The following is a 12,094-nucleotide window of genomic DNA, read 5'->3' on the forward strand; positions in this document are numbered from 1 at the left end:
TCCACTCTGCCATGAAGCACAGTGTGGCTTTGTTAGTTGCAGTGTCTTAGCTGAATCTACTCCACAGCATTGATGAGATGATATGTGCATTTGTGCATTTGTGTGTGTGCTTTGTGGCCACCCTGAGCTCTGAAGGAAGATAGAATAAAAATGCAGATTGTACAAATAATACCTACTTAGGACTTCAAGAACAGAGTTGGGGTTGTTGTCCTGGGCTACATGAGGCTCAGTGGGTCACAAATTGTGCATTCCTGCATAAGCAATTTTCTGGCTTTCTTTTTGCCCTGACTGGTATCTCTTCTGTTTACAACACTTTTAGCATCCTTGTCATCTTTCGCAATGTTATCCACCATCGTCAATTACTATCAAACATAGAACAGCAGTCGCTGAATACTAATTGCCAAATGTAAAACACTAAATATCAAATTGTGAGCATTCAGCGGGTGTCGCCATAGAATTGGCTTCCACGTTAAATAAGAGATCGTGGGAGGAATAGAAAATGTCTCATTAAGGCATTTATGATTCTGGAAAAGCCCGTCGCTGTGTTTTCCTTCTTTCTGCGGAAATAGATGCAATCTTAAATGTACATAATGGCTGAACAAAGACAGGGGTCAATTTGAAGAGGCATTGGTATGCATCAATAGAAAAATATTCCAGCCGCGTGCTCAGTGGTTGGTTGCCAGGAAGCCAGGGGGGGACACTCCAATAGCTGCATTCTTATTTGAACTGACATTGCCACTTACACTGGCAAAAAGCATTTTGACCGATTTGTGCAGAATCATTATCACTCCCTTCCTGAGACAATATACTGCACTGTTACGGTGGCTGCATATACAATACCTTGGGTTGAAAGGGTTTCACAGGAAGCATGAAAACACACTGCATATCATTGGAGAAGGCCAATTCTGCTGGAAGCTAAAGACCCCAACTGTTTATCTGGGCATTTGGGAAAGAGTGGATGACCTACCTTATTTTTCACTCCCACTACACTGGCTACCGCTAATGTGGTATTCTAGAACCCATACAGTCCAAGAGCACTGATAAAAAAAGGTAAAGGTAACCCCTGGATGGTTAAGTCCAGTCAAAGGCGACTATGGGGTTGCGGTGCTCGTCTTGCTTCAGGCCGAGGGAGCCAGCGCTTGTCCACAGACGGCTTTCCAGGTCATGTGGCCATCATGACTAAACCGTTTCTGGTGCAATGCCGTTTACCTTCCCACCACAGTGGTACCTATTTATCTACTCGCACTGGCGTGCTTTCCAACTGCTAGGTTGGCAGGAGCTGGGACAGAGCAATGAGAGCTCACTCCATTATGGTCTAAACCACTGAGCCTCTTGGGCTTGCTGATCGGAAGGTTGGTGGTTCGAATCCTGTGAGCACTGATATCTAGTTATGGGGAACTTGGAAACAACAACAGCAGCCATATAGCTCAGGAATAATATGAACCGGTCTACATAACTAAGCTTTCCTCCTCCTCCTTCTTCCTCTTCCTCTTCTTTTTGGAAAAAGGCTTAAGGATAAACAGATGTTATTTGTCTGTTTATTACATAAATATCCCACTTTTCTTTCAAGGAGCTCAAGGTGGCCCACAAGATTCTCCCTCCTCTCATATTTTCCTTACAACCCTGTGAGGGGGAATAGGCCAAGGAGCAGCTTCATGCCTGAGTGGAGATTTGAATTTAGGACGGTGACAATCCCTCACCTGACAGATATCGCAGCCATCTCAGGAAAACAAGTGCTTAAGGCAGCTCATCAAAAACCTTGTCATGAGCTTAGAAACTATGAATTTATGAATTGTAACTAACTTCTGAATGTCTCTCAATGCACTTCAGTGCTGCTCAGTGACCTGTAAATTCGACGAAAGTAATGCAGTCAGATAGGATTGTCAAGTGATGTGTTAATGAACTTAGAGGAGAGGCCAGGGGCTTATGGATCCAGGCTGGTCTGGGGGAGGGGGACAGGTAGCAGTTTTGACTGTTTATGGACCAGGGGAACTTGACTCCAGGTACTGGTGACTTCAAGACTGGATTATTGCAATGCTCTCTATTTGCAGGTTCCCTTGTGCTTGAACTGGAATGCTGCAGCATGGTTGCTGGCAGGAGTGAGACCTGCTCAAAGATTTGCAATAATTGCCGATTTGTAACTGGTCTAAGTTCAAGCTGTTAATAATGGTATTAGAAGCCCTCAGCTGCTTGGGACTAAGTTTCTTGCGGGATGCCCCCACTAGACTGCTTTGGTTTGTGAGCTGACACTCTTGCAATATGAATCAGCTGTCGAACTTCCTGTTAGAAAATATTTAAGAAAGAATGCGTCATTAAATTTCAACTCAAGTCCTGTGCAAGGTTACATGCTGAACCTCTATTTGCTTTGATGTTCATTCATTCTCAGGGTACGACAGCCATACTCCTAAACTCCAAAGGCTGAATCGCCTACGTTTTCCCAGCCGTACCTAAGAACCCAGGTCTTTCATAAAGTTCTGGCAAACAAAGCAGATTTGCAGGCAGGCCCTAGCATGTGATGCTGTAAGAACCTTGGAACTTCCAGTCTGTTGTGTGAAAGCCCTTAGCAACTTTTTATACAGTCAGCTCACAATTAAATCTCTATGAGCAGGCAGCTGAAATTGTGAATCTTGTCGTTTCACCTTTTTTTGTGTGTGTGGGAAGAAGAGGCAAGGACTGTTTGATGGTAATACATTCATCCTCACACTGTTGGCCTTTGGCACAGTTTATGCATTTACTGGTTTTCTGCCAATGTGTGAACAGCTGCCTGAAGCACAGACTCTCTAAGCAAAGAATTAATTTAAAGGTTTTCTTTGTCTGTTGGTGAGCTTGCTGCAGCATATGATAAATTATTCCAGTCCTCGCCGCAATGGGAACTCCATTTTCATCCTCCATTTTTATCCTCAACTCTTACTTAATGAATTCAACATCTATCCACAATTATAAACACTCTTTAAAAAAATACAAATGATATAGCAACCAGTTAACAACATGTCTGAGTGAGGCAACACACTGTGTTTGCAGTAATGCTGTGTTTGTAGCAAACCTTGCTTAATGTTACATGAATGTGCCCGCTCACCCCTCCCCTCTGCTATGGTATGGTCGCAATGTGGTGATGGAAAGCTTTCACTTCTACTTTTACAAACTGCAGTTTAGAATTATGTTCAAACCAAGACAAACTATTGCTACTCTAACCAAGTTTGGATAGCTCCGGTTTACTGAAACAAGCCAACTTCAAAGCATAGTTTATAAAGCTGTCTTGTTTCAGTAACAAAACAGAAGCTAAACCACAGTCTAGGGTTCAGAAATAACATTAAACACGGTTTACTAAAAAAAAAAAAATCCGTCTTCCGTGTGCAAGGGGGGACATGTGAAATACACTTTGTTTTATTCACATAATTCCAAACCATAGTTTGGCATTATGATTGAACATTCAGAAGATGTTCATTCTCTTGTACAACACTTGTGCGATGCTCACATCTTAATCATGTTTTGTACTCCCCAGTTTCCTAAGCAGCGGGAAGTTCCAGGGAAAACCTTATAGGTTCAATTTTTGAAATGTTGGAGGGTATGAAATCCTGATAGGTGAATATCTTGATGCGCAGCTAAAATATTGCACTCTACAAACCAACAAACAAATATTCATTGTGTTTGGATTGGGTCTGAAACCCAGTCAAAGCCCTTTTCTATAACCAGCCATTTCCCAATCCACCGGTACCTGATTCAATCAGGCTGCTATTTACTTTCACTGTGGTTGCAGAGTTTAACATGAATCTTGCCTTCAGATGCAAAGTTTGCAAATGGCAGTGATGCAACATTCACATGTGGGATGAGTGAAAAATAGGTGTGAAGCATAAGCAAACCATAATTTGAAAACTGCAGGGATTTTGATTTTATTTTTAAGTCAGATAGTTTTTGCACAAAGCAGGGAGGTATCTTGCAAGTCATGGCTGCCCTCTGCAGCTGGTCTCAGGGCTCATTCAGATCCTGCTCAGCCAGAGGAATGCTTATTTTGCAGCATGTTTGCTAACCATTCCTTACTGCTTACCTGAGCCACGTGTTTCACTTTTCTACCAGGACTAAGAAAAGCCTTGCTTTAATTCTGAGTAGATATGCATATGGTTTCACTGTTAAATCTGTGAGAGGCGCAGCACAATCCTATGCATGTTTACTCAGCAGTAAAGCCCAATTGCATTCAGTGAGGCTTACTTCCAAGAAAGTGTGCATAGGATTGTAGCCTTATGGACATAGTGCCCATCATTCCAGTGACAACTTATGATTCAGGCCTAAATCCCCAAGCCCACAACAGTTCCTCTGTAATATTTTACAGGGCTATCTGTTCTTCATCAATTATATTTCTTCCATTTATTATTGTTGTTGTTTTGTATATTTTATACAATTTGAGATCCATAATTTTATAATTTGTTATACTGTAATTGTGAAATTCCATTTTTAAAAAATATCATTTAAATTAAGAAGAATAAGAAAGCCCAAGTCAGAACTTCTCCAATATCTTCATGTTGCCTTTGATAGAGAGCTGGAGAAACATTTAAATAAATAGTCTTCAACTTTGGAACGGATGCTTTCTTTTATCAAAATGCAATAAACATTATATAAAAGCACAGACATAATATTTTGTTACTTTTGTTAATCTTTCATTTGTTTCTCATGAAAAATAAGTGGCTTGGTATAAAATCTGGTAATGAAAGCTTATTTATAATTTCTAACCATCAGAAATTGCCCAACAAGAAATAAAATAAAAATGGCGGACATTCACAGTAATGGTCAGTAATGTTTGTTCTTATTTTCATTTTATTGACATTTTATTGGCTTTGATATTTAATTTTACTCCTCAACTAATTTATAAAACATTTGGTCAACCAACTAACATGCTTGGGTATATCTTTCCTATTGCAGATGGATACACAACGGATGATATTGAGTTCTACTGGAATGGAGGGGAATCTGCTGTAAGTGGAGTTAATAAAATTGAGCTCCCTCAATTCTCAATTATCGACTACAAGATGATCTCAAAAAGAGTAGAGTTTGCAACAGGTAAGCAGTGAGCATCCCGAGACATACTCTGGGAATGGCAGTAGAAAAGAGACATGCTGTGGTTTCACTTTTCCCTTTTTTATTTTTTAAATAGGGGCATACCCTCGGCTGTCACTGAGCTTTCGACTTAAAAGAAATATCGGCTACTTCATTTTGCAAACCTACATGCCTTCTACTCTGATAACAATTCTGTCGTGGGTATCTTTCTGGATCAACTATGATGCATCTGCTGCACGAGTTGCACTAGGTAATTTATTATTTGGACAACGAAGCTACTTAAATATCCTTGGTGTGTGAGATTTATTCTTTTCATTTATTAATTCATTTTAGCATGTTAGAGGGCTCTATGTGCTCCATGTGTTGTGTTGTTTTGGTTTTCTTTCTTTCTTTCTTTTAAAAAAGCCCATAATGGCACCTAACATCCTGGCAATTTTATACTACTGGTCATGTATCTCTTTTTTTAAAGTAAATTTCAAGTCCTTACAGTTGTGAAGATAGTGGTTGAAAGTATGGGGGAATTTCAGTGTATCCCAGAACCTGGAAAGGGGGGGTGTAAATAAGATTTCCAGAGCCATAATATATGAGTCATACCCTCCCAGTTCTAGTCATTGTGTTCTATCTTCTAGTTATTGCACAAAACAAGCTTAGTTTGTATAATTTATACAGTTGCAGACCATCTCTCTGCCTGGATCTCATGAGAAAATGATGGTGACTCTGAAAAGGAGTCATAAAAGATAATGTGCTATGTTGGCAATGCATCTTTGGCTGACCAAACAAAAAGCTTTTGCAGTTACAATAACCGATAGCTGATGGCAGTATGGGAAACTACCTTATATTACCCTTAACCAGGCTTCCTCAACCTCGGCCCTCCAGATATTTTTGGCCTACAACTCCCATGATCCCTAGCTAGCAGGACCAGTGGTTAGGGATGATGGCAATTGTAGGCTCAAAGCATCTGGAGGGCCGAGGTTGAGGAAGAAGAAGAAGAGGAAGAGGAGGAGAAGTTTGGATTTGATATCCCACTTTATCACTACCCGAAGGAGTCTCAAAGTGGCTAACATTCTCCTTTCCCTTCCTCCCCCACAACAAACACTCTGTGAGGTGAGGCTGAGAGACTTCAGAGAAGTGTGACTAGCCCAAGGTCACTCAGCAGCTGCATGTGGAGGAGCGGGGAAGCGAACCCAGTTCACCAGATTACAAGTCCACCGCTCTTAACCACTACACCACACTGGCCTTAACAATGTTACTACTTCCAAAAGTCTGCACCCTGTGCTCCCTATGAAAGTGCCATCTTCCAGCATGGAATGTAGCAACTATGCTGCTACAGTGGTGTAGGAGTGCAGGGATTGGATGTCTATATATTTGTAAAATACATTTGCAATGTACAGGTGGGACCTGTTCAGGATTCAGCCAGATAGCCAGGCAGGATTCAGGATGCTCCATTCCATTCACCCCTCCCTAGTTTTGTCCCCCCTCTCAATAGTTAGCATTATATGCTTATCCTCATTTAGCTGTTTCTGGTGAATAGGGGATAACTCCAAATGAAGGAGTATGGTTGTGTTGCTGCAGATGCACCGCATCGTTCCTTCTCTCCGCTCTCCTCCCAGCGGTCATTCCTCCTGTGGTCACTGCTATGGATACATGACCTGACTGCCTGTCTCTAGGCACTGCGGTCATCTTCAAGGGACGTCCACGCAGCAGGGTTGATGTTGCCAGCCTGTTCATGTCATGTTTGCATACATCTTTGTAACACAGAGTTGGTCTGCCAATGGGAAACCAGCTCCCTGCAGAGCACATCCTTGGGGATCCTGCCATCTTCCATTCTGTGGACACGGCAAAGCCAGCGTAGAATAATAATAATAATAATAATAATAATAATAATAATAATAATAATAATAATTTATTATTTATACCCCGCCCATCTGGCTGGGCCTCCCCAGCCACTCTGGGCGGCTTCCAAAAAAATATTAAAATACTGTAATACTTCAAACGTTAAAAGCTTCCCTAAACAGGGCTGCCTTCAGATGTCTTCTAAAAGTCTGGTAGTTGTTGTTCTCTTTGACATCTGGTGGGAGGGCGTTCCACAGGGCGGGTGCCACTACCGAGAAGACCCTCTGCCTGGTTCCCTGTAACTTGGCTTCTCGCAGTGAGGGAACCGTCAGAAGGCCCTTGGTGCTGGACCTCAGTGTCCAGGTAGAACAATGGGGGTGGAGACGCTCCTTCAGAAATACTGGACCGAGGCCATTTAGGGCTTTAAAGGTCAGCACCAACACTTTGAATTGTGCTCGGAAACGTACTGGGAGCCAGTGTAGGTCTTTCAAGACCAGTGTTATGTGGTCTCTGCGGCCGCTCCCAGTCACCAGTCTGGTTGCCGTGTTTTGGATTAGTTGTAGTTTCCGGGTCGTCTTCAAAGGTAGCCCCACGTAGAGCGCATTGCAGTAGTCCAAGCGGGAGATAACAAGAGCATGTACCACTCTGGCGAGACAGTCTGCAGGCAGATAGGGTCTCAGCCTGCGTACCAGATGGAGTTTGCTATTCGTATATAGGATTTTAGCAGGTTTGTTGGTGGCATCTTTCTGCATGAAGAGTTGCCTTGTATACCGAGCTCTTTCCTTCCTCCTAGGGATCACCACTGTGTTGACTATGACCACCATCAGCACTCATCTCAGGGAGACACTGCCAAAGATTCCCTATGTGAAGGCAATTGACATCTACCTAATGGGCTGCTTCGTGTTTGTGTTCCTTGCCTTGTTGGAATACGCGTTTGTGAACTACACCTTCTTCGGCAAAGGCCCACAGCATCAGAAGAAAGCAGCTGAGAAGGCCAGCAGTGACAAGAGGAAACTGGAGATGAATAAAGTTCAGGTAACTGGTTGCCTGAGTTTTCAGATATTTCCATTTACATATATCAGGGTGAGGTTGAGAAGCAGGAAGGACGCAGCACCTCGGGAAACCCTTCCAGAGCTATCCTCACTTGTGCCATATGACAGAATTCCATATGGAATATTTGTATGCAGCACAGGACAGGACAGTGATGAAAATGTTGACCTAGTACAGGGGTCAGCAAACTTTTTCAGCAGGGGGCTGGTCCACTGTCCCTCAGACCTTGTGGGGGGCCAGACTATATTGGGGGGGTGAACAAATTTCTCTGCCCCACAAACAACCCAGAGGTGCATTTTAAATAAAAGCACACCTTCTACTCATGTAAAAACATGCTGATTCCCGGACCATCCGTGGGCCAGATTTAGAAGGCGATTGGGACGGATCTGGCCCCCGGGCCTTAGTTTGCCTACCCATGACCCAGTGTATGGCAGCTGCAAAAATGGCAAATTTCATGCTAGGGATCATTAAGAAAGGAACTGAAAATGAGACTGCTAAAGTCATAATGCCATGATATAACTGTATGGTGCAAGCGTATTTGGAGAACTGTGTACAGTTCTGGTCACCTCAGCTCAATAAGGATTTTGCAGAGTTGGAAAAGTTCAGGAGAGGACAGTCAAAATGATCCAAGGGGGGGGGGGCGTGACCTCCCATATGGAAAAGCTGCAGCCTTTGGGACTTCTTAGTTTGAAGAAAAGGGAAATAAGAGGTGACATGATAGTTTATAGAATTGTGTATGGCATGGAGGAACTGGATGGAGACATACCCCCTGAAATAATACTAGTAACATAAAACAGTTGTGCAGGGAATATGCATGTGGACCATACTGTCAACCCCAGCTGCTATCATGCAGGAAGAGAAAATGCAATAGCAAGTCAGGGCAGAGCAAAGGTGAAGGCAGACCACAACAGAGTTGGAAGTTCATTATCAGTCAGGCAGTAGGACATGACCCATTTGGCCTTTTTGCTGTTGAAATGCTTCCCAGCCATCTTAGTGGTGTAACCACAGGCTGAATTCTCACCAGTTGCCAGTCCCGACAACTTTACTCTTTGGAGAAGATACACTGAAGCAGTGGCGACTGGCACCCATTTGGACCAGTAGGGCAAAAGGCAGGGAGACCAGCAGCCAATGCAAGATCAAACCATTGAATTCTGGGTTGTTCCCCAGAATCCTCCCTGCTGAGTTCTACAAGGGCCAGTCTGAGTCTAAGGAGGACGTAGTTAAGAGCTAATGCTGCCACACTCTGTGCTGGTTATAACTAAGAAGACAGGCAGGTGGGGGGCTGGTTGAATGCACCATGAGGTTGGTGGGTCAGTGTCCCATCCCCCCTAATGGACCAGCCTCCAATGGGGCCATTTTCTTTTAAGTGTGGATTCTGAAATGGACTGGATTGGTGGCCTTTGATCTCCCAGATGGGGCCATTTTGACAATATCATCCTTTGCCTTATTTTTATTTCTTTTTTGCTATTGCCATTTCTATTTAGATTGGCCTTCCCCTTTTGTCTCCATTCATCTTTCTCCTTCACTCTACTTTTGTAGAAGTCTCTGAAATATGGGATCTGAAAAGAGCTCTGTGGGTTGGATCTCCCTACCCTTAACCTGCGCGGAAATGTCACATGCTGGATAATTGTGACGTTCTTTCCTTTTGCAAGTTATTTATCAACTGACCTAAGGTTGGAGATAATAGTTCTTCTAGGAAGATGGGCAGTCATTTGTGGGTATGTGGGCAGTTGAATAATAATTTCTCCCTGTTCTTTTGGTCACCAGGCCATTTAGCCTTAGCTAGGCACATAATTTTCTATCCATAGCAATTTTGTCCTGAACGTAGGACACCCTGTACGTGTTTCTTCACAATGGAAAAGGACCACATTATCTACTGAATCACTTTCCATTGCCCAGTCTGTAACACTGGGCAAACAGAGAATTGGGGCAAAAAAAAGGTGCACCAGAGAAGAAAAATAGAGATTATTATCTCCTTCCGTTTGGGTGAATGTGTTAATTTGTTAGCAATCATGATAAACTCTTTGTTATGAATTGCAAAACTTATAATTCGGAGAAAATGAATAGTCTGATGATTTATACAGAACAGGGGTCTCAAAGTGATTTAGAAACTCATTTTAAAATGTAGCAGGCTCATTCATAACACTTTAAATTAAAGCAGTAATTCATCCAACACTTGCCTTGTAATAAGCAATGAGTGCACAGTACTTTAAATGAGGGGACTCACATGAATCATCAATATAAACCATTAGCATTTGTCAGTTATTAGTCTTTACAATGGAGAAAAAACAACAGAGAGATATTAATGATATTTGCGCTTCTATTGCAGGTGACTATATAACAAATCTGGGAAGGCCTTTAATTTGCCAGTTGAATTGTTCAGTAATTAAAAGACTATAGATGTGCAGTTCATTCAGGCAATAATAACAACAGCCTGCGGTATTCTTGTTGTTCATTCCCTGCATCTTATATTCCAGAATGTAGTGTCTCTGAATATGGAAGTTTAGCTATCATGGCTTAATAGGCATTGATAAATTCAATCGATGAATTCGTCAAATCTTTTTCTAAAGCTAGACACCATCACTAAGACTTTTTCCTATTAAAACAAAAACAAAAACCCTTCCACCTTGAATTATCTGCCATGAAGTTCCTGCAGAAGATTCTGAGGAAAGTTATAGGGCAGAGGTGGGGAACTTGTGGCTCTACAAATGTCGTTGGATTACAGCTTCCATCATCCCTGACTATTGGCTCTGGTGGCTGGGAGTGATGAGAGTTAGACTTCAGTAGCATCCAGCTGTTGGCAGGGCAACAACGTTCACATGAGCTCACATCACTGGTGTCACTGTGGCTTACTGGGAAGGAAAGGGCTAAGATGGCAGTGTGGTTGGCATGGTACGAATTCACTGGTGGACCCAATCCAGCATACCCAGGCTTCGCTACCACCTCACCCCTCTCCCTCCTACCAAGCCACAATGGCACTGGTGATGGGAATTTGGGCAAGTGCCACCACCCCACTGTGATGATCACACAGGGTCCCCGGACATTTCACCATGTATTGATCCCTGTGCCACCACTTTATTTCTCACCGCCACCACCCAGGCCCTACCTGGTACAATACTGAGTCCAGTCAGGGTTAAATTGGAACATAAACTTCTGTTTATTTATTGCAGTTTAACAAGCTTATGGTTTCATAAACGGTATCGGTAAATTACAATCATGGGGTGCCTAACCAGACCTATAACTTCCGCTACCTGCTCTCACTCACTAAACCACCTCTCAGATATTTGCTTATCTTCCTAGCCCCTAACTGTTCCTGACTCAGCTTATTTCGCTACACTAACTCAACCTATCCACAGACTCTATCCCAATTCACTCCCACTCCAACCAACCACCCAACTCCCAACAAACTCCTCCCTTTGCCCCTCCCAGAGCTGGTTTTATAGTCCCTCTGACTCCACCCCCCTGGGTTCTGATTGGGTAACCTGTTTAACTATTTCACCTCCAGCACTCTCATATATTAGTGTCACACCCACCAGCAGGTTTCCCATTCAGGCTTATTTGGCAGCTGTGCTTGAACTGAGAATGCACACTGAATTCTGTGACTGAACACAGCTGAGAGAAGCAGGGGGGTCACCGGTACTGGGCCAGCCATTCTTCAGGAAAGCTTGCCATTGTTACCGATATTCTCTGCAAATATTCACCGATTAGCTTCCAAGGAATCCCAGAGACTCCCAAATGCAGTCTGGAAAACCCCTGCAATAATTACAGGTTGAGCTACTGTCCTGTGGTCAACAATAATGGCTGCTCGGCCCAGTACACTGCATTTCAACCAGCACAACATTTATTTCACTGCACATTACTTCCTTCCTTAGACTGAATCCTTAAATGGATACCTGGCAAGGGCTATGAGGCTGCTGGGTGACTCTAGGTCCTGTTTCTTCAAGGGAGATAATGACTGTGAACCTCACAGAGACTGTAATTTCAACAGTAAACAGTTCAATTACACTGGGCCATTAAGGTGGACACTACTATAGGTAGTGCTGAGACGCGGGTGGCGCTGTGGGTAAAACCTCAGCGCCTAGGACTTGCTGATCATATGGTTGGCGGTTCGAATCCCCGCGGCGAGGTGAGCTCCCGTCGTTCGGTCCCAGCTCCTGCCCAC

The 12,094-nt window shown here is 43.2% G+C and overlaps 1 protein-coding gene across 1 annotated transcript in view; it reads left to right on the forward strand.

Moving 5' to 3' along the window:
- Positions 1–12,094, forward strand: part of GABRB1 (gamma-aminobutyric acid type A receptor subunit beta1) — an 83,013-nt gene that overhangs the window by 68,843 nt on the left and 2,076 nt on the right. The window contains exons 6-8 of the mRNA XM_081924538.1: positions 4,915–5,052; positions 5,147–5,299; positions 7,676–7,917. Of these exons, the coding sequence (XP_081780664.1) occupies positions 4,915–5,052; positions 5,147–5,299; positions 7,676–7,917 (533 nt within the window). The remainder of the gene's footprint in view (positions 1–4,914; positions 5,053–5,146; positions 5,300–7,675; positions 7,918–12,094) is intronic.

This window comes from Podarcis melisellensis (genome assembly GCF_964234715.1).
Source record: "Podarcis melisellensis genome assembly, chromosome: 9".
NCBI lineage: Eukaryota > Metazoa > Chordata > Lepidosauria > Squamata > Lacertidae > Podarcis > Podarcis melisellensis.